This window comes from Colias philodice, chromosome 17, assembly GCF_061535455.1.
Source record: "Colias philodice isolate Cphi_HAF_F1 chromosome 17, ilColPhil1 Martin Lab GWU primary, whole genome shotgun sequence".
NCBI classification, from domain to species: Eukaryota; Metazoa; Arthropoda; class Insecta; order Lepidoptera; family Pieridae; genus Colias; species Colias philodice.
This window is the reverse complement of record NC_143102.1, coordinates 6,613,262-6,637,581: the sequence shown is the minus strand read 5'-3', so window position 1 is coordinate 6,637,581 and position 24,320 is coordinate 6,613,262. Positions and strand designations below refer to the sequence as shown.

General features: G+C 33.0%; 2 protein-coding genes and 1 long non-coding RNA gene across 3 annotated transcripts in view; 1 reads left to right on the top strand and 2 right to left on the bottom strand.

The window, feature by feature from the left end:
* LOC149481131 (glutathione S-transferase 2-like) overlaps window positions 1-24,320 on the bottom strand; it is a 280,674-nt gene that overhangs the window by 28,385 nt on the left and 227,969 nt on the right. The window lies entirely within an intron of this gene.
* Window positions 1-24,320, top strand: part of LOC149481137 (putative G protein-coupled receptor CG31760) — a 56,725-nt gene that overhangs the window by 21,927 nt on the left and 10,478 nt on the right. The window contains exons 2-5 of the mRNA XM_089705686.1: window positions 12,062-12,187; window positions 20,279-20,462; window positions 23,584-23,779; window positions 24,102-24,260. Coding sequence (XP_089561812.1) covers window positions 12,095-12,187; window positions 20,279-20,462; window positions 23,584-23,779; window positions 24,102-24,260 — 632 coding nt within the window. The 5' untranslated portion in view covers window positions 12,062-12,094. The remainder of the gene's footprint in view (window positions 1-12,061; window positions 12,188-20,278; window positions 20,463-23,583; window positions 23,780-24,101; window positions 24,261-24,320) is intronic.
* Window positions 8,764-10,039, bottom strand: LOC149481138 (uncharacterized). Its single transcript, XR_016316954.1, has 3 exons — window positions 9,676-10,039; window positions 9,491-9,552; window positions 8,764-9,416 (listed from the first exon to the last, which is right to left on the bottom strand). It is a non-coding gene; the product is annotated as an uncharacterized LOC149481138 (long non-coding RNA).

Genomic DNA, 24,320 nt, shown 5'->3' with positions numbered 1-24,320 from the left:
TTTTGTATGGATATGAACTGAGTAATTAATAAATGCCTGCAAAAAAGAACGGATTTTTTTATTTTTATTTAAACTTTATCAGATTTAAAAAGAGCATCTACAAAAGTTTCTTGCAGATCTTTGTAGAAACTGCTTTCTGAATCGGCGGTCCGTAGTTGTTAAATAATATGACGATTGAAATGCACTTCTAAAAGAAGTCTTGTTGAATCAATATAAATATTTCTGAGTTCAAGTTTCAAAGACTTCGCTTCCAATTTTATTTTAACTGAGTACTATTTAGGTTGCGTTTGTTTTTCTAGGGTTCAGTTCTAACGAGAAAAGTTCGAAGATGAAAAGAAAAATACCTATATTTTTTGTGTTTTGAATTCCAACCTCTACAATACTTCCTAAGCGTGTACCTAACATGTAGAATAATCCAGGAACAGAGAAAACCTGGCGGTCATAAGGGGACCATTTTATTTGATTTCCAAATTTATCCTTCGAAGTGGGTTGCCATATGTTTATAGATATGTGACAAATATGAGCGAGCCTCCGAACATCGATAAAATCGTGTTACCTGATGCCTTTAGTACTATTGGAAGGAAGTTCCTCCATCAGTCTGTGAAGTGGATCTCATAAATTCAAAGCGTCACAGCTTCCCACGGATTTAAATCGGAACTAACCCGTTAAACTGATTGATCTACATAGCGGCTGACCCATTTTTATTTTCTAAAATTGGAAAGCCTCGGTTCTCCTGTCACGGATCGATACGGGGAAAATAAATATAATGTAAGGGGTTGACCAATCCTTTTACATAATTTTCTGCTTATACAAAACTAGCCTTGGCTCTACCAGTTTGACCGCACTGAAACAAAAAGGCTTATAGATAGATACCATTTTGTGATAGTTTTCCTTCCATTTCAGCACATAAGAATATAAATATATTTCAAACAGTAACCATACATGGTAATAAAGTTATAATACTAGCAAACATTTCATTAAACTAATAGAGCTTACGCTCGCACATAATGCGTTCAAACGAGGTAATGTTGTACAAGATTAAAATCAAACTTTCATCCCATTAGCACTATAAACACTGTTAGCAAACAAAGGTTCTAATTCACATCAAGAGCTAATCTGCACTAGCTGGCATATTGAAGCACGTCTACAACTTAAAACTTTGCTGGAACCACGCCCGAGTCTACTAACACTTTTATTTCATATAGCATGTGAAATTGGCTGGCTTTGAAACGGATTTTGCACTTATTACTATTGCATTGGAACAAAGTTATTTGAATTTCAGCTTCGTTCAGCTTTAAGCGATAATCTTTGAAAGGTAATGGATAGAGGCAGATTTACGATTTACTGCTAATTAGGTGTGAACTTAATCAAAATTGGAATTGAATTTCGTGGAAAAAACGTGGACCGCGGTCAAGGAAATTTGTTACGAGACTACAAATAATATAATTAATCACAATTTATCCATTATCGACTGATGACTATAATTCTTAAACTAAAAAAGTTGTAGACTAAGTTTACGTACGCCGTAAACTCAAAACTGTTAACTACCTGTAATTACTAAGTTTACAAGAATAATGTAAATCTGTTTTACAACGAAATCTGAACTAAAATACGCTTCCAAAAATGTTTTTGAACCCGTGTTGACTGCCGAAAAACTGAAGTGGCTTCATTCATCTGTCTATGAAAGTCTGAAATAAATGGGACATTCACGCTCAAGGCAAAAAAGACGCATAGCTATGCCTAGTCTTCATTCACCACAATCAGGTGACCTGGTTGTTTACAAATGAAGGTAAATTCATTTTTTTCGGTAAATGGAATATTTTGCGCTAGGATATTCAGGTCATATTTTCGCTTCGTAAATTAACAAGGCAGTTTTTACTACTGCTTCTTTTTGTGGTTGAATAGATTTATCTTAGTTTTTCTACTCTCTTTCTCGGTAGAGCGAGGAAAATTATTGGATCAAATATTAGCTAAACATTTAAAAAATCATATAATTATTAAGTATACATGAAAACGAATGAATGAAACGAATTTAGGCGTTTATTTTTTTACTATACCTATTACCTAATATATTTGAAAATATCTATAGATTTTTTGGGTCATTGGTATTAATGTTCTAAATAATTGATTATTAGTAAAGATGTGGTTTGTGGTTAGTAACTGATTTGCATTCCGGGTGTTAACCTGAGATTGTGTGCGCTAATGTTGGTTCGATATGCTAATGTACTCGCATTCGGTTCACCACTAATTTCATGAATGGATCATGTGTGGATTGACATGTAATTTCATAAAGCGGCTAACCTGCTCTAAAGCAAAATTTCAATTTGTACAAGAATAAGCCTTGTAGTATGGGAACTATTGAAAAAGTTCCTGAACAGTTTTCAGTGTATCAGGGAACATAATTTGAATAATGATTTTTACTAGATATTATATTTTAATATGATACTAGGCTATGTGTGTTTAGCTTGTAAAGAATCTATTTTGAAACAATCATAATCGTCATATGAAATGTTTTGCTTCAATACAAACTTGTAAGCTTTGTGAGCCTTGTGAATCTTTGAATTTTTTTTTTATGTCACATCCAGCAAAAGAGCAGGCGTTCGCAGTGTCAGGTACTTTACAAGCTTTTTGCTGGTTTTTAAGAGAGGAATAGGCTTTTGAATGAACAATTCTCCATATTGATTTCAATAGTTACACGTGGTAGAGCTGCGTTTGATATGTGCCTGTCATGGAACTTAATATTCTATATTTCGACCTTAGATTTCGACTATCAGACAGACAGAATTTCAGACCTACAGTTCAGAACGCAAATTGCTGACGTAACTTGCAAACTATTCAACCAAAGTTAGAATTCGCCGCTCGAAGTCATTTACAGTATAGATCTGCAATATGTAAAACATTAAACAACTTAGGTTAGGCCTATGTGTTCATAGTAAATGGAATGCTTATTTATATCTACTAATTTCATTTATTACTAGGGTAGATTTTCGGGGAATTAGATGAACAAATTACATTAGTGTAGGCAAAAATTAAGTATATTGGTAATTCCTTTGCGATATTATGATGTTTAGTTGATATAGTGGGTACTAAAAATACCAATGACCTAATTACACAGTCCAATGACTTAACTTACCTAAATCATTCCACTTATAACAATAAAAAAGGAGTTTAGTATACCTTATAAATAATCTGGCGTGTTAAAAAAATATATCACATGCAATCGGTGCAACACTGATATGATTGAGTAGATGAGTACTTATATTTAACTTATTGAAAACCATATATGTAATGCCCTTTTTACCCGACTGCCAAAGAAGGAGGGTAATGTTTTTCGAGTGTATGTAAGTATGTATGTATGTCTTTTCCTTTGTGACCACCTGTAGCCTAAACGGCTTGATGGGTTTTGATGTATGAGGTATCGTTAGATTTGTCTTGATTACGGGAGTGTCATAGGATACATTTTATCCTAAAAGTCCCACGGGATAAAGACATAATAATATTTTTTCTAAATTTCCCTTTATTTAGTGTGCAGTCGGGTATTTTGTTTTTTTAATAATAATCTTGTTTCATGCATTCTGATAATCATATTTTCCAGTATGTCACTTCATTCCCGTAGCGTTATCACTGTAAAACACCTCACATGCAGTGTTACAATCAATTGTTGTAAAACAATTTACCATGCGTCCATGAGACCTTTGTCGTTTTTTGATTAAAAACAAACATTGTCAGTTTCTCGTGAACAAAAATATACAAGCCTATTTATTTTATTCTCGTAGATGTGGTACGATTTGTGATATGAGAATTATCAACAAACCATTATCAAGTTAAATTCGTTAGTTAAGTGTCTAGTTATTATTTAATAAGATGCACAATTAAATGCAGAACTATTCACATCACTTTAGTTTATATAAGAGTTTTTAAGCTATTGCATAGCTTCTATCGCGGGCCTTGAGCGCGGGGACCAAACCGAGAAATTTCGTAACGAAAAAACCTCACGCTCCCCACTCCGACGGACATGGAGGTGTGGCTTGAAGGCATAGCATGCAATAGCTTTACCGCGGCAGTCCCCGAGTGCCACACGTCTACATAGCCTACATCGAGCAATCTAAACTTATCCGTATTTCAACGAAACTCGGAAGAAACATCAAACTACAAACTGTTTCCGATTTCGTATACGTGAAGCTTGCCAACAAAGTTTAACTTTAATATACACTAGGGTAAGTCCGGGGTAGTTGGCCATAGTTTTTTCTAAGCTCTATCAGAAATGAAATACTTTTGTTTTTGTGATTGTATTTATTTTTTATTAAACTTTGAAGATTCAACTATGATATTCTAAACATGAAAGTAACAATTTCTAACAAGATCACCTAATTAATTTAAGTTTTCTAAAAATCACAATTGGCCATCTCTCCCGAGGTGTCCGGGCGTGATGGCCATGGCACTAGAGGTAAGATGGCCATAACTCAATTCTAGGCTAAGGATTACGTTTTAGTCTAATTTTTTAGTTTGAAGTCTTCTTTTCTCTACTTCGCCGCGTTTTTTTTTTGGTTAATGTATCCGCCTTTTCGGTTGACGTCACTTTGGAGACTGGTTTAGAATATTTTTAAGCAAGCACGTGTCCCGGACGTCTGTTAAGCTGTAGTTCAGCTTCATCCATGTTAAATAAGTAGTTAGGGAGTAACATCTCATTGTCTTGAATAAAGAACGCATTGAAGTAGTTGAAAGTATGCATTAACTTCTGATCTGTTCATAGTGTTGGCTCTAGCCAAAGAAACTCCTTTCGACTTCCTGAGGGTAATCAATATTTCTGCTTTAGAACATCTGTTACCAGTCATATCCCGCTTTTTTATTTTGTTGGTTAAATTTATGCTATAATTTAAACTGTTCGGCTTATTCGTTGGCTATTCGCTCGCGTCATCCATCGTTAAAGAAATTATTTTTCTTTACTCTTCTTTTTAATGAATGCCTAAAAAAGTTTAGGTATTTGGTACTGGAGTCCTGCCACGCGTACGTTTATGCTATCATTACAGCATTAACAGCTGCTTTTAGCGATTTTTCCGACCTTTCACAGCCTCTGCCTTTCTCCTGTTTTTATTAGGCATTTAAAACAAATCTAAAAATAACTCAATCATTTGTACAAAACGTGATTTTTATACTATAACACTATGGCCATCATATACCGACTAGAATTGGCCATCTGTCCTTATATTCCAGGAGAGATGGCCACAACAAAAACTAAAACAAGTAATGACTTGAAGCAAATTATTTTGAGGTTATAACGTAGCACTGCTCGTATACTTTACAACAAAGACAATTATCACCATTATTTTAAGAAACCAAGACCACAATTCCGAAAAATAGTTGACATCTAAAAAATATTCAAGCTATTTGAATCAAAAAACAAAGGATTTACTTATATTTTCTTTGTTTTTCGCTTAATATTTTGCCGTACTTTTGTCCTCACACACGAAAAGCAGCGAACTAAGCGCTAAACAGTAACAGTTAGTGAGCGCGTCACTGAAATATTTCGATAGGCCATCTCTCCCTTATGGCCATCTACCCCGGAATTACCCTATATCCACGTCATATCGAGAACTTAAAAGCAAAAGACAATAGATCTTCAGCGGATTATTGCAAGTTTGAACGTTGTCGAGTCAATACAGATCGCTTTAAGCTTGCGGAAATCTTTAATGTTGAGACATTTTACGTAATATTAAAGAGAAGATTACCTATAAGTATATTTTTTTTAACTGGACGTCTAGATAATGTTTTAGTATTATTATATATTTTATATACACTTCATTGTTTAAAGTTATTTCATATATATTCATGGAACATTCGAGTTTGAGTTATTATTATTCAAATAAATAGTTGATCGAGAATTGTAAATATTGAAATGAATTAAATTCACTTTTCAATTTACTTTCCTACTCGAAAGCTTTTTGTATAATTTATTCCAGAATTTAATGGCAAAGAGCACTCACATTTCACCTCGTTTAAAGCCTCAATTTACGTTTTAAATTATTGGATAATTCAGTGGCTGTTATATTTCTACAGTTTCGGTTATCGTGAGGGGAGAATTGATGATCGTCATGAACATGCGCGATGCAAATATGAAATGTGCCAATTTTCGATACATTGCGTTCAAGATTTAATGAGAATAAAAAAAATGTGTGCGTGTACTAGAGTACACACGTAAGAAGTGAAACTTCTTTATGTCCTTATTTTTCAAAAAATAATTTACTATATACAATATTAAAGAAATACGTTAGTCACACGCTCGTCGCTACCTACTTAAATATTTACACCGGCCGCTGCTGCAACTCGCTCGCTTCGCTCGCTCGGCTCGTGCGGTAGTTCAAAAGTTAACCTAAGATGCTCGTCGCTTCGCTCCTCGCTACCTATTTACATATTTACACCGGCTGCTGCTGCAACTCGCTCGCTTCGCTCGCTCGGCTCGTGCGGTAGTTCAAAAGTTAACCTAAGATGCTCGTCGCTTCGCTCCTCGCTACCTATTTGAATATTTACGCCGGCCACTGCTGCAACTCGCTCGCTTCGCTCGCTCGGCTCGTGCGGTAGTTCAAAAGTTAACCTAAGATGCTCGTCGCTTCGCTCCTCGCTACCTATTTAAATATTTACAACGGCCGCTGCTGCAACTCGCTCGCTTCGCTCGCTCGGCTCGTGCGGTAGTTCAAAAGTTAACCTAAGATGCTCGTCGCTTCGCTCCTCGCTACCTATTTAAATATTTACACCGGCCGCTGCTGCAACTCGCTCGCTTCGCTCGCTCGGCTCGTGCGGTAGTTCAAAAGTTAACCTAAGATGCTCGTCGCTTCGCTCCTCGCTACCTATTTGAATATTTACGCCGGCCACTGCCGTTTTCAGCTTATAAAGGATTTCGACTTAGGCGGATTTTGATTGGACAGAGAGTTTGAGGTTTATTCTTATAAATTTTGAATTCATAAAATTATAATTGAACACCTGACACCAATCAAGCAAACACGTGTTTACGTGAGTCATAGATTTATTATCGTATACTCCTAAAATGTTTTCTAAGAAACAATAGTGTACTTACATTGTCGGCACGTTCTTAAAGTCGGTAACTTATTTTTGTTCGAACAATAGAGGTAATAAATTCCTAATGATCAAGTTGTAAAGGTTGTAAAATAAAAAATATTCTATATTAAAACGTATATATAATATACAGTGCGTCATTAATTTCTGACTGTTTCGAAATTTGGTGCAAAATAAAATAGTGTGTAAATAAAATTTGTAAAAAATCAATAAAATAAAACAATTGAGTAAAGATCTATAGGCATATTATGTATGTATGTAGTATTTATACAAGATATGTATATTATATATTTATACAGGGAACTTCTCAACGTGTTATCTATGAAATTATACTTTTACTCAATTGTTTAATTTTATTTACACACTGTTTTATTTTGCACCAAATCTCGAAACAGTCAGAAATTAATGACGCACATAGTACATAATATATACATATTAAGACGATACACAAAAAAAAATCCACTGCTTGGCGGGCGGAGTCTAATAGCTCGCTATCGCGAACGCGGGTGTGCGCGAAGTCATTCTTGCAAACTCGCCGCGCTGCCGCTGGCCGACTCGGGACAAACATGTATGGAGTCGTCATACAGTTATAATATTGTTATACATTTATTCAATTGTTGATTTATTGGTTTTATTTTCTTGCTTATAAACAAATAATCTTCTTTCCAACAACTACTTAGACATTATTAATAATTATTATTATTTCGTAATGTTTACTTTATTACAAAATAATACAGGTTATAAATAATCTTTAAAATAACAAAAAATAATTTGGAAAATCCAAAAGTGCACGCCTCATAATTTTTTTTTAATAAATATTTATTAATTATTATTTTTGTTTATTTAATAACAATTAAACCACATCGAATCAGACCCTGAAAAATGAAAGGGTTCTATTCCTGAGCATACTCAAGCGTAAGAGAAAAAAAAAGACTCGATTAGTAAAGTATTTCGGTCGCTATCGTGTTAACAAGAAAAAGGATCCGCACATACAGACACACGGACGTCCAAGACAGAACTTTTTTAAACTGTTTTTTAACTAGTTTAAATAACAAAAATGACATCAAAAATATCATGAACGTTAAAAATAGTGTTTTTTCTTAATATGTGTGTGTATGTATTATCTTACAAGTGCAATGTATGATACATAAAGACATTTTAAGTTTGAAAAATCAGATGTTTTGCGCGAAGTGACAGTAGTACCCACCTCAACGCTTCGCTTATGAGGCGTGCAATATTGTTACTCTGAAAAAATGAAATGGTAATCAATAACGCGGACTACTGAATTGATTTAGATAGAATTTGATGCTGACGTAGATATTACATCATGCCCAGAAATGAAAGGTACTATTTCTGAAAGAAGTTATAAACCCTAATTCTTCTCAGTCAAAGTCAAGAGTGGAAGATATCACTAATACAGTAAAACTGATGCGAAACTTTGGATGTTAATTTGTATATTTTTTTGTTAGTTGTTACTTAATCACGTCAAGACTACATTATCAATTTTGATAAAATATAGCTAATTGCCTGGATTTACACATAGGATACTTTTTATCCGAACTGAACACTTCTGTGGGATAAAACAGGATTCACGATATAACCTAATTCCAAGCGGGCAAAGCCGCGGTCGGAATGATATTTTTTTAAATAGAAAAATTGTTAAAAAAAAAACACAAAATATATTGACGCATGTATTTGTTTTTTGCACTCTATTATAATTGTAATTATTCATTACAAATAATCAAAATAAAATAGCCAGAACAAAGTTAGGCCCTGGTAGGGTAGGTAGGCAGGTACAGCAATGTGAGACGAACACTGGCTTATTTATACCAATAATAATGTTTTATAAACATTAAATTAAGTTTAAAACAAAAATACATAATATTAGCTAATGTGAAAACGAATCAACCAATCATCCCACAACAATGAAATGTGCACACAAATATTCATCCAAATCGGTTCATGTGATTAGGAGGAGTGACTGCAGCGCCATCTTCCGGGCCCAATTGTGTTTCCAGATCACCCAGGAACTCAATTTAATATACTTACACAAAATTTTTCGAAATTAAAACTCACATTACTATGTAAATATGAATATAAACCTGTTTTAGTACTAAGCAATTTCCCGCACAGGTGTAGTAAGTATAAATGAAATAAATATCAACATCAAATTCTTTATACAACATACTTATCTACCACCTACTAAGAAATGTAATTCTTGAAATTTTTTCGTATTTTTTTTAAATATAATACTACTCCAATGAGCTCCTGTTCCATATCACGTCCGCCATACTTCCACTAAGTTCACCATGATTTTTTATTTCTTTGCACTTTGTTGCTTTTTGCTAAATATGGAATCATGCGATAAAACCAGTAGAACGTTGATAACATACATTTTTGACTGAATAAAGGTACTTACGAAGGAGTGGGTTCACATTGTGAACAATCAGTGGGTTTATTTTCCTTCTGGATTCCGGATTTCTGAAAAGATTATCTATGCTATAAATGAAAAAAATCTTACACATTCGTTATGTACTTAAAACAGGGGTACATATCAAACATCGTCTATAATACAATTATCATCAAATTTAAAATAAAACCAACTTCTTCATTAATTTGTTCCAATTGTAAGCATTCTTTTTTCTCCAACCTTTATGTTTCTTCTTCTTATTTTCTTTATTGTCCCCATTTGTCTCATTTTGTCTTATCGTGTTGTCACCCTTTTTTACGATTGCGCGAGCGACACAAGTTCCCCGTGTGACGGCCGTAGCGGGAATGACTCGTGCAGCGATCGGGGTAGGAAGGTACAGGGCGGCTCTCGCTATATTGGCTGGTCGCGCGCTAATTTCAAGTATTTCTTGTTTATTTCAAAACCATCGCATATTTCAAAATTCTAAATCGGTAGACGTATAGGTTGTATATTTTATAGTTAATATCCAAAAAGTCGTAACTTTACGTTTGTTATTTTGAAGATGCCAGAGATTATAAAAAAATAACAATGAGAACTTTGTATTTTTTTTCTATCGAGAAAATATCATGGAATCATGTTTCTAAAACGGTAGACGTATTGTGTTACTATTGAACTTTCTTGTCAAGAATTTTCATCACGACAACTTTAATTATATAAAAATTACGAAGGTTTGAAAAGGGCCGTAAATGTTAGAAAAATTAATTCATCACCTTAAGACAGAGGTTAAGCTTAAATAACTTGAAAAATAAATAACATGATCACGCCCACGTGTTGGTGTTTTAAAAAATTCAATCAAAAACTGAGGTTAACTTTAAATACAATTTTAGAAAAATAAATACCACAATCAACATTCAAGTATTAGAAAAAATTGATACCATAATTCCACCCACGTGTTAGTGTATTGAAAAATACAATCAAAAAGTGAGGTTAATTTTAAATAACTTAGAAAAATAAATACCATAATTACACCTAAGTATTAGAAAAAGATATGTAATTACTTACTTTTTTTTTAAATTCAATGGAATTAGAATAATTAAAATAAACACTTTGATTGTGCTGATCACTTTAATATAATATTATCACGTCACCATAGAGCGTTGGAAATAAATACGAGTGCAATAGAAAAACGGTCAAGTAAAGTGGTAGGACGTACGTTAAAACGATACGATATCCCTACTCCGCTGGAGAAAGTATACGTCGAATCACGCGTGGTAGGGATAAGAAAAAAAATGTCACGAGTACGGCATAACGCAAAAATGTAACGCGCGCGGCGTAACGCAATAAATGTAACGCGCGCGGCGTAACGCAAAAAATGTCTCACAAAATTTTTGTCCACCCCCGATAAAGAAGTTTCACTTCAAAAATATTCTAAATATTTTTTAGTCATTACTGTGACATTACGGTATGATGTGTAGATATCAATTTTCTCTGTAATAAGGTAATAAAGTAAGTACATATATGTTTTTACTCCATATAATCGGATATGTATCTACCTACGTACTTTCTAAAATGATCCAAAAGAATTGTTCTTTTATTTAAATATAGATAGAAATACATGTGAATTTCTATTCAAGCTTTATATCGATACGAATTTTCATATTGCATCCATGAAATATTATGCAGACTTGAGACTTGACAGAGATGCAAAGACAAAGTGATTTTCAATGTTAACGGTTTCTAGTATTTCTTACTATTATCATAAATGTACACGTATTTTAGCTACGTTGAATTTACAGCTGGGAAATGTCTTAAAAATATGTAACAATACCTTTCTTATTGAATATTCTAAAAACCGTAGCCATTTTACTAAGCTGATGAGTGATGTAAAGCTAACTAATGGTATAGGTAAACCAGAATCTGATGGCAATTAGGGAAATCAAAATTTTGAGTGTGCAACCCTAGGGAAAATGGACTGAACGATCTTGATACTGCGTATTTTTTACATGTTTATTTTCGTAAGTACTAACACATTATAAAATTGACTTGTACACCTTGGACTTGACAAATAGCCGAAATGGAAACTCCTGTAATAAGTTTTCATAAAATTATATTTTAATCAACAAACAATATTATAGTTACCTATTTATAACATTTTTAAATTAAAGTATCAAAACGGGTATGTCCAACTTATCAATAAAATCATTCACGCGCTTTAAAATTGAAAATTGTGATGTGTTTGACCCTTCTTCATCGAATATTTTTCTATACACATTGTAAACAACACCTCTTGCTTGTGATCGCAGCGGTTTTATCGACATTTCGAAGATTTTGAAGACAAAATCCTACAAATTTATCATCAACACAAATAATTTGACAACCAATTTGCTAGTTGTCAAATAAAGTTGCCACATGAAAATCTCGTATTTTTTAAATATTAATATGCCATCAGATTCTGGTAGACCTATAAAGACTTTTTATAATCGGTTTTATTTTAGAATGTAATTAAGGAACAAGCAATATAGTCCTCTTTATTAAATTAGTTTAAATATAATCCTAATATAATTTATTCTATTATCACAGTTGAGCGCGGGCTAGCGCGAATGTTTCCCGGAGATGCGAGCGCCGGGGCGCGTGAGCAGTGCCCTACTGCTGCCCATCGCTCTGCTGTCCCTGCCGATGAACGCTGCCAACGTCACAGCGTATCGGGTAAGAAAATATAATGAAAAAAAAAAGACGTGTGGCACTCGAGGACTGCCGCGGTAAAGCTATTGCATAGCATGCCTTCAAGCCACACCTCCGTGCCCATCGGAGTGGGGAGGGTGAGGTTTTTTCGTTACGGAATTTCTGGATTCGGTCCCCGCGCTCAATGCCCGCGATAGGCTATGCAATAGCTTAAAAAGATTTTTACATAAGTATATAAGTATACCTACTGGTCATTGCTGAGATAGTTCGCTTATTTATGATCTACTACTGGACAATGCTTGTAAGTTGCTCGGCCGAGTATGAGCTAGAATATACACGTAACATATGATCAAAATACATCACTGCTCTACTATGGTAGATATTAATTTGAATTTACAAAGCGCCGCACGGCGATAATATACCTAATAATAAAAATAAAAACCTAAGATTTGCAATCCTATTCCACTCCGACTCCGAAATGTGTATTTCATAGCAAAAACAACAAAATGTAATTTTCTTGAACGCTAGAAAATTGGTGGAATTTACAAATCATTCAAGATCTCTTGGGCACAATAGTGAGTTAACGCGATTTTAGTTAACCGTAAAATTCCTGTAATGGAATAAACTGCGTCCCATTTATTTGATCGCTTCAGGCGAATTTCATTTCAGTATAAGTTCATTTTAAACGGTACGGATTAAATTATCCGTTTGAGGTTCTGTTCTAGACTTTACAACTACTATGTCGTAATAAATAATGAACAAGAAAACAAATGATTGATGATTTTAACGGTTTGTTTTATAAATGTAGATACCTATCATATAAAAATTCTAAGATTAATTTCGAGATTTTTAATATTTTAGAAAACGGAAATAATTTTCAATATTCGGAAAACAAATCTAAAAAACTAAATAAAAAGCAGTAGCAGCAAGTTCGTTCATGTTGATCTCATCCAGGAAAATGTGATATTTCTCTTTCTTAGAAAACGGATTTAAATAAATGACATGTCGCCGGATTTGTGATCATTTCGAAACCAAGAAAGGACGCCCACATAATAAACAAGATATCTTAAATAACACCCTATTGGAAAATTCTGCCCTAATATATTTTCTCGGTTCCGTCTATTATATGTTTTCTCGCATGTCTGTGTATACCTAACAAAGATATAGCAATACAATTAATCAAAATAGTTATTTGCAATATGCATTGAAAACTCTATTAGTTTACTATCATTTGGCATAATAATACTTAATAAATGTTATACACCGTGTTGAGTTAGTAGTTTTTCAGCATTGCATGTGTGAACAACAGAGAACTTTGCAACAATAATGGATATAATTCTCAGTTTTTAATATATTTATTTAGAATTATAAAATAGGAAGTAGCAATCAAATAAGAATTGTACACTATACAAGCAATTACTTTAAAGCTATGTCTTCTTGAACTTAAAGGAAAACAAAACTTAAGGAAGTTCCACGTCCCAGTCTCTAACGTTCAATCAAAAACCTAATAGTAAATCTGAACTATTCGAGCAAATACCAACTTCGTTAATAACATGGATTGATTGTAAAATATACCAATATAATTAAATTTAGATCTTTCTTGAACATATTATTTTATCAGTTCACAGAAATAACGAAAGACAATCAAATACTGGATGTACAATTAACATTAAACCGGTTGTCTGGAAGAAATCGCTATTTAGCGATAAGGCCGCCGTTTGTTACAATGTATCCTAGGTTAAGTCTCAATTTGTAATTTATCTTGAGCAATAAAGCATAAATAATAATAATTAAAATTATACCAACTTTCATGATATAATTTTGCAGTGTCATTCCATTTCAAATGTATGCAAAACTGCAACTCACTAAGAAACGAGTTTTCTTGTAAAATTGAAATTCATCTGATAACTTTTAATTATCCACTGAAAGAGAACATTAAAATATAACAATCTGAGACTCGATTACATCTTTTCAATGCTATTTTAAATGGCTCTAATAATATTTTTATCATTTCTCGGAATCGAGTAGAATATTTATCTTACTGTGCTGTTATGAAAAAAGTAATTGATATCAAATTCAAAGCATTTTTCTTAGCATTTTCAGTACAGTATTATTTTGTAGAATTCTTAGACGACGCGTAGCAACTCGTAGCTCGTAGAATGTGTAGACCGTCGTAGCTTGCTTTCTACATAAAGCAGAAAATAATAAAAGCTTTATTGTCTTTAACTCTACATTTTTCAAGTAGAGCAAAAGTGGTATGTTGTATATAAATTCCATACTAAAGATAGGAATATATAGATATGAAATAATAGTATATTTAATTTGTTACCTTAAAACCTTACTACATCTTCAATCACAGAAGGGTTCGTCTTAAAAGTCTTTTAGAATAAGCTTTTCCGATATACATATAGATTTTTAATCCTCTGAAGGTTGAAAATGAAAGGTATATAAGTAACCACAAAATAACTAATCAAGCAACTAATCAGTGCGGATAAAAGCTCCAGTAATACTAACAGTACGTTAGATTCTACACAATACGATTCTGAAACAAATGCTCGATTCACCCCTTTTAACATTGAGAAATTACTCGAATGCTCCCTTTTTTCCTGTAGTTAAACATGTGTTGCATCAAGATAGTATATAGATAACGACAGTGGAAAAACTAAATTGCGAACGGGTATTTTATTCTTTCTGAATAGAAAAAAGAATCTATATCACCATCATGTTGATTCAAAGTTAAGTAAAATTATTTTATTTTGTAAATCAACGAAATTCAGAACAGCGAAAATCAATCAGAATACAAACACACAGAATACGTTTTCGGAGAATCAATAGTCCCAAATTGTTTTATTGAACCAAACAATGTCTTTCTGCCACACCCCTCTGTTGAGTAATTATTCAAAGAGAACTCATTATCTCGATATCGTTATAAATCAATTAGAAAACTAATAACTATATGTACGTTGAAAGGCATTGTGCATTGTTCTAGCTCATTGGCCTAATGCTCCGATGAACCGACGTCAATTAGCTAAACAACTGTGTATTAGATTCTATTATGGTTTATAGTGAGCTTTGTGTGGTTTTTGCTTTTGATACGAAGTATAAAAAATATACGTTATTTTGTGGACTCCTGTGACGGTAAAAGTAAAATACTTGTGTATTGTATTTCTTTTATAATAAATCAACTGACAAAGATACGACGTGTTTATTATATTATTCAAATACTAATTAAATTAAAGATTTGTTGTTGTACGTTTAAATTTTAAAACAAAATGACTGTGAAATAAGAGAAATAGTAGACCAATTTATTGGAAGGCTAACAACCCATGTATCTCATTCATTTAAATTTTAAACGTTACGTAATACATTACGTTCTTTCCCAATCTAACGAAGTATACGTTCATTCTATATTCACATTTTATGTGACAACATGAAGCGTTAGAAACTATTGGTTTGAGTTTAAAACAGGCTTAATTATCGGGATATTAACACGTTTCAGTGCTCCGCTCATTCGAAACTCATTAGCGATTTAATAGACAACCATACATGCTATTAATCGAGTGTTTGTTCGTCGGTGCTCATGAAATTATATGACCATAATATATTTTATATTGTCTCTTAACAAAACGAAAATTGCATACTTCGTGTATGATGAAGCAAACAATTTCTGTTCATGTTTAACAAATAATAATTTATCGAGTTGTTTATTTACTTGAAAAAAATAACCATCTTATTCCGGTGAGGAAAGGGGTAAAGAAAACAAATGGTTTAAACATCTAATTTTAGTAGCAGCTTTTTGACCTTTCTCCATTTTTACTTCGGGTTCGCTATCCTAATCCCTTTTCTCATGAAATGTTGGTCCTTGACAAGTATAAATTACCTGCGGGAAATTATCAGGGTATTTTTTGATAACTGTTATCTATTTCTGTAGTCTAGCACTACAGACTACCCATATCCATATCACCCATTTGATCCTGACTTGTATTATGACATAAATAATGCGAGCCATACTTTAATATTTTAAGTAATATTTACGTATTTAATTTGAATGATCGCACAAAAATTCAATAAAGTATAAGAAGAGACACAAAAAATCCAATTAAATTTTTATGTTCTAGTGCCCTGTTTTCAGAATGGTTGAGATTCAAAGAAAACCATTAAGAAGTTTCAAGTGGAATCCGCAAATACAACGACAGTTATTGGTTTGGTTAACTTTGCAAAGGTTTTCTAGTGAGATTAAATCAAAACATTTTTTTTTTACTTTTATAACTTCGATTCAAATGCGATAGGCACTTATATTTTATGCTAGGTTACATTTATATTTAAACTTATATTTTATGTTCCAATGTTTTAAATCTTACCTTTCCACTGTATATTTAAGTTTGAAAAATTTAATTCTTCAATTTGAATTGATACAATCAAAATAAAATTTCCTGCCGCTCTTCATGACTCATGACACCCTCATTTAAGAAGGGATACCTACATTGGAAATTAAACTAGACACTAGCAGCCGTACAAATAAACGAGTTATAACATTTTGTGCAAAGAATAAACTAAGAATAAGGAAAAATCATACAAATAAACACGAAATAAATGTAACCTAGTATAACTTCGTAATAAGTATTCATACTAATGCTATTCCGTCCTTATTACGGCTACCACCCTAGTATAAGTCTGACATAACTGAGTTGTAACATATCTTTTAGTACATTGTGCTGTGTTTTACAAGTTTTAGAAGCAATTTTCAATCTAAATTTGAGATAATAGCAATGAGAGTAATACGAGAAGTAGAAAAAGTTGAGCAAATTAATAATTTCATTACGTACCTATTGAAATGGAAAATTTTGTATTAAATGTCAAAATATACGAAATTATGAAAAACCCTTTTGATATTTATAATGATTTATTTATTTACAACATGCGCCAAACCATACATACATAAAACTTATTTCTAAACTTATCACAATAATATACACTTTCGTTGAAAATATAAATCTTCTAAGCCTGCCGCCTGGAGTTGTATGTTTTGAGTACCAGTTATTTGGCAACTCTCTATCTCAAGGTGGGTATATCTTCTGTTCTCCAGATATTGGATAGCGTTATCTATCATTTGCTTGCATATTTAATGATATATTTAAATTATTTCCAATAAATATTTAAAAAATAAATAAACAGAACATCGTATGATGAAACTTCACAACAAATTCGACGAAGTCAACTGTCAAACGAGCGTCAGCGAATGACAGCACCAAGGCTTAACCGTAGACAATTTCAATGTTTTTCATAATTTTGTGAATGAATTGCGACGTTGCCGCTTCGCGCCTATTGCATAGCGTGAACATAGTTACATCGATGTTATTCCAAATTTATTTGTAAGAAATTATGACATCCTTATTCTTTATTTATTCTTATAATATCTATGCATTGCATAAGGTTTGAATAAGCAAGTTTTTATTTGTACGGCTGTAGATAGAGAAGAGGTTTATTTATATCTTCTATCTGTAACAAAATCAAAATAGTTTGGAAACACCAAAAGTGCACGCCTCATAATTTTTTTTAATAATTATTTATTAATTATTATTTTTGTTTATTTAATAACAATTAAACCACATCGAATCAGACCCTGAAAAATGAAAGGGTTCTATTCCTGAGCATACTCAAGCGTAAGAGAAAAAAAAAGACTCGATTAGTAAAGTATTTCGGTCGCTATCGTGTTAACAAGAAAATCCTCCGCACATACAGACACACGGACGTCCAAGACAGAACTTTTTTAAACTGTTTTTTAACTAGTTTAAATAACAAAAATGACATCAAAAATATCATGAATGTTAAAAATAGTGTTTTTTCTTAATATGTGTGTGTATGTATTATCTTACAAGTGCAATGTATGATACATAAAGACATTTTAAGTTTGAAAAATCAGATGTTTTGCGCGAAGTGACAGTAGTACCCATCTCAACGCTTCGCTTATGAGGCGTGCAAAAGTATATGTAAAAGTATACTTATGTATTTTTTTTTAAAGTATCGTTTTTATCTAAGATTGAAAATTGAGCAAGAATGCCAAGCCATTTCGTTTCGCGTCACGGGAAATATTACGCACAATTGAACGAATAAAATAATTTATAACTGTGTCTGTGTGTCTTATTTTCTTGTTACAAGTTCAATTAATGTGCCTGTAATGTATGCAAATCTAAATTATCTCTACACTCCATAAAATAATGTAAAATCTAATGACTAATTGTAATTATGTTTAATTTAATACATTTTATATTGATCTTGCTAACCTCCTCTTTTTGAAGTCGCTTTGTTACATTTTTATGAATAAAAATTTATTTTCTAAAAAAAACGAAGAGAGTATAATAGGTATATGTCGCTTCATTAGTTATTTAAAATAATAAACAGGCAAATTAAAAATACCTGCTTGCGTCCATAATTAATGAACACGATAAATTTAGAACGTTGACAAAGTAACAAAACAACGTGAAAAATGTCTTGAAATTTAATCCTCAACAAAGCGCTCACCGTCGAGGACTAAAACAATTTAACTAAATATCTGTCAAAGATAGTAAAATGTGCATCAGCTTGGAGTGTAATTAAATCGATTATTAATTTCCCCGACCTGTCTTCGTTCTATATTGCACGGAAATTCTGCCTCAAATGGTATTATTGCTACAAATAGTTTCATTTGGTTGGAGATCTTTAATGGAAATGAAACGGTGCAATTTCCTGTGGATATTTTGTTATGTTATTTATTAGTTTAAGGGCCGATTTTTCAATGCTTCGATAAAACTTATTCGTCGAATAATGTATAAAACTACCATTTTAAAAACGTATTCTAATTGCCCGTATTTGACAGTTTACGTGACACTTTAATGTTATCGTGTAATACTTTATTGGACGGATAAGTTTTATCCAGGCATTGAAAAATCGGCCCTAAGGAAATAAATCGTAACACTGTGATAAACTTATATATGAGAAACGTATAAAAAAAACCACCACCTTGTTTTCTCCACCGTTAACTACTTATAGATAACGGCGGAGAAAACAATTTTGGGTATTTAAGTACTAAAGTACTTATGATTTTATAGTTTGTAAAATTTTTAAAATTGAATTTGTACTAAAAGTGTGTAACAAATTATACTTTTTATTGTTCTATAGGTATTATAACATGTAACTAATGTACTATAATATTATGATTTGAGATTTAAAAAAGCGATAATTTGTTATTAAGTACTCCTTTAAAAATGTTAAAACAAAATAAAATAAAACATTTTTAGAAAGGTATTTAATCTGTTCACAAGAGGGTTATAAATTCTAAAATTTTATTGTGCGTTACATTTTATTACCTACTTCAAATTATTTAGTGTTGCGTGCTGCACTTAATGTTTCTATTTTTAGTTTTATATAAATAAAAAATCGAACATAGAATAAAATTAATATGCTTACTGCTTTGATTAACTAAGTTTTACACATAAAAATAAATTACAGCACCGCATTCAACCACTAAACACTTTATTTGTACATTTTATATTGAAAAATGAAAAATTGTCTTTATTAGTTTCAAAAAATGTTACATAATAACAAATATACCTAGTTACATTATGCTGCATTGAATTTGAACCCCACACTAGGATAGGTATTACATAAAAAAATATTTCAAACTATTATTGGAGTAGATTCAACATTTAGTCAACATTATCTCACGGGTTAAGGAATTTATAGGCGTCCCAATGTCTAGACAGGAGTTTATTGTGGGTACAAGAAATAAACACAGACTGTACACGTGCTCTGTGTTTCATATTAAAAATGTTGAAATTTTGTTAAAGTACTTGTATCATATTAATTTACTTTTTTAATGGAGCCTTTGTAATTTGTATCCATAAAACCTTAACAGCTTCTTATTGACAACATAACATAGTTAAAGCTGATATTATTGTTTCATTCTTCTTAAAAAGATAAAAAGACAAAATATTTCTTTAAAATTTTTATTTTCAGGCATTTCACATTTTATTTCACGTGATGCAAAGGTTGTCATCATTTATATCGCAAACTTGTAACAATGTGTTTTTACTTAACATAAGTCTACCCTAAAGTTAAAAAGCAATAATTTTCCAGGAGGAGTTAGAGTCGTCACTACGGCTAGTTCACGCTGTAGCGACGGGCGCGACCGGCGCTCTATGCGTCACGCATCACTACGGGCGACTTCGCGCGCCGCTGCACGCTTCGCGCTGGGACGCGGCGCGAGCGCGGGCCGACCTCGCTGCGAACATACTGCAGCAACTCGGCTTGCAGGACGCTGGTAATTAAAACAAAAGTTAAAAAAACAAGTGAAAAGAGCGTGTGTGCCGAGCACACGTCTCAGAAGTGAAACTTCTTTGGCAAGATTCAAAGATACCAATATCGTCGCCTTTTTCCATGACGTGACGGTATTGCTACGCGACTTTGAAATTTTAGTCTCAACGCGCCTGAAGAAGTGTCACTTCAAATATGTTTTAGCTAAATAACTAAGTTCTATGACAAAGAAAATGTAAAAACTAAAGCAGTTTAAGCGAAGCGAAGCACGGGTCAGCTTGTAGATGTCAGCAACGGCAATCAATTATGGCACACAGGTATCTACTATTTCATGACGACTTCTATAAAGACGACTCCAGGAATATGAAAATTTGTTTGTGTAATATCTATGTGTTACGTAATAAATTACTGACTATTTGGATTCTGATAGAACAATGGTCACTGCATAAAATATAAACATCATTAGAAAAAGAGAAATAGGATATGAGTATTTCCGGAATACCATCCCTTCCTAAACCTTCATTAGCAATGTTACCGTTTTCAAGATATCCGTAACTGAAATTGGAAACATTAATTTCTATACCTTTATCCACATTTACATTACAGTGACTCCGTGATGTAATTTTTTTAATGACCTGACATGAACTCACTATGACAAATGCTTTTAGTATAAATAGACGTAGAGCAATCTTTCGTTGTTCTAGTGCGTTCGAAGAGATTAAATAAATAAAAAAAAATAAAAAAGAGTTTATTTTCTCACATTGGTTACATTAAATAAGTACACATTTCCATTACATATAAATAAGTGTGAGACTGGTGCCTAAACTAGGTAATAAAAATTACCTGTATTTTAGGTCACCAGGCCCCCACTCCTCACTTCGTTGGATCACATTTTATTTATACTTGTTGAGAGAAAAGAAAACACTAGAAATAAGAAAAACTACAAAGAATATATATACCACTATTATACCAAAGCTCAGTTGTAACCACCAGTCCAGAAAGCAAGGGTTTTGTATATTTTAAAATGATATAATTATCATTGTGTTTATTTAGGCAAAATTATTTTCCCATTACATTATGCAATGTTCTAATACTGAACAACATTGAATACCAGTTTTAGTTCACACTAAAAGATCATGAAAGCTAGCTCTATGTTCGTTTGCTCTAAATGCACCGTTAGAAGAACGGAATCACCGGCAGAATCTTGAAAAAAAAGCATTGTTTAAACCTACAATCCTTTGCTGTTACATGTAGGTATATCATGAAAATGAATACATTATTGTATCACAGTGAATGGACAGGTAATTGCCAAGACTTATAGGATCAGAGTTATAAATATAAGAAAATAGGCGACCCATTGTCATGTTAAAATATCTTTCGTAAATATACCTTCTTTGACGGAGTTTTCCTTGCATAAAGCTGGGTATCGACTTCGCGCTCCTGGCGCGCGCGCCATGAATGACCACGCCGAGAGTGCGCTCCGCGGAGAGCGTTCCAAATAATTAAAGTATATCAACTAAGCGCGCCTGGCGCGCGTGGCAACTGTTCCAGTGTTTGACCGTTCATCATGGAAGCTAGTCGTGTACGAGCAGCAGCAGCATTTTTTTCTTTAACTCCGGCACAGGGACTCCCATTTCACTACTGATTTCTCTCCAACCAATAAATCGCTTAGAGAAGATCTCTAAGCGATTTATTATGATGCGAAGAAATTTTACTGTTCCACAAAACTTCTTTCATACCATATAGCGGAATTAATTTACGGCAACTTTGTTTATTTATATATTATATCCATAATTATTACTCGGAGCGCAACAAACACAAAAAATACGACAAACCCGTCTCCATTGGCGCGCGCGCCACGTTTGATGCGCGGTAAAAAACCGACACCCGATGGAACGGACCGCTCCGCGTTCGACCGCTCCAACGAACATTTTGGCGCGCGTTCCAAACTGGTATCCATTTCACGCGGCTGGAGCGCGCGCCAATGTTCGACCTCTTGGAGCGCGAAGTCGATACTCACCTTAAGCCTCTTTTTTATTTTTCTTATTAAACTTCCGCAGTTGACAAAGGGATTTTGTACGTAGGTAGATACTCTCCCACGTTACTTTATATTGTTTATTGAATTGAATTGAATTGAAAATATTGTTATCGGCTAAAAATCTTAAAAGTTAATTGCTATAAAAAGCGTTATTATATAAAAAAGCAGCTTTAAAGATTATTAATATCAGAGATGGTGATACATTTAAGCTTTTCTAATTAAAATATCTTTAATACGGTTTAGTTTAAGCCGTAAATTAAAACTATATCATATATAGCTAAATCGATGATCGATTGAGTTTATAACGGAATCAGATTTGCAATATCTATTTTCCGGCACTATTTCCTTCGTCTAATTTATAAAGGCGTTAAATAACATAGAAATAGCTTCAATTGTATTTACAGAGTTCCGTTTCTATTTGACCTCGTTCGTGCCTCCGTAGGAAGATGAGTATTTGTCTTAAGGGCACTTGTTTAATGTATCTTTCCATTGTTTACAGTTCTTGTTCCTTAGTTGCGACTATTTCATTGTTATTATAGAGCCTTACACTATTTTCGTCTAGTAAAGTGTTCGATTAATTTTTTATCAATTTTTAGAAATATCTATTCTTCGAGTGGTCTATAAAATCAGATTTGCGTAGCCACTGTTGGTCCAGTAAAAACAAGAAAGACTAATTGGAAATCCATAAAAAAAATCAACATAAATTAAGCATGAAATTCAACGATGAACAAAGCCCGAATGTAATCATAATCTGATACATGTTGATGTACAATTATTGTTACATTGCCTCATTAGTCATAGGCATATCATCCATCATTATCTGCCCATTCATGTTTACAATGAATTTTATGTTTACATGGAACTTGTTTTTCCTCATGAAGCCGGGCTTTTGTGATAACTTATAATATATAATTTCATGTTTATCCTATAACATATTAATAGGATAAACATTAAATTCACCACGTGTCAAGACGTTTTAGTATGAACATTTTATATACAAGTGATTAAACCTGAGTCATACATATATATTATTAAAGCAATACAATAGCAATTTGTGAAAAGCATTTGGTTACTAACGTTTTCATTCTAGAAATATTGAAGGCAGTCTCACAAGGACTAGTAGAAGGTACAAGCACATCGGAGCGCGCGGTCGCGTCACGTGCGCTCTCCTTGCGGGCTGATGGTGTTGTGAACAGCGCGGTCGCGTGGAAGCGGTACAGTGCCGCTGAACCGGAGATCGTCATGTACCCGCAATTGGAGAAACCTCCAGACCCAGAATATCCGTGGTAAAATGTTTGAGTAATTAACCTCGATCAAACTTTGTAGGTACCTACTAAGAACTTATGATTGACTTGTAAAATATGGTTTCATAAAATAATAGATAATTATTAAAATGTAAGGTTTTTTTAATGTATCTATAAAACGTTTATTTCTTTACGGAGTAGTTGTCATCAATCATGTTTCATAGTTGAACTTGTAAAACTCGGATTTCAATGCTTAATTAAATGGCGTGTTTTTTCCTGGTAAATAGCCTTTTTATACCTAGAAAACAATACTTCCGACCTCTATGCTTCCGACTCAAGCTTAAAGGTAAAACTAATATCCTAGGTACGTATCAGCACATGAAAGTGAATCCCTCCGGTCCCCTAAGTTCATGCCCTCTCCCCCCGGAGCCACCATGGAGGGGTGGTGGACATACCCGTATTACAGTTGCGAAGCGGAAAAATGGCTGCTCTCCTATACAGTTCCTGTGTCTACAATACGAGGGTGAGTTATAATGCCTATCTTCCTACATTTTATTATAATTATTGCTATTCATATAGTGCT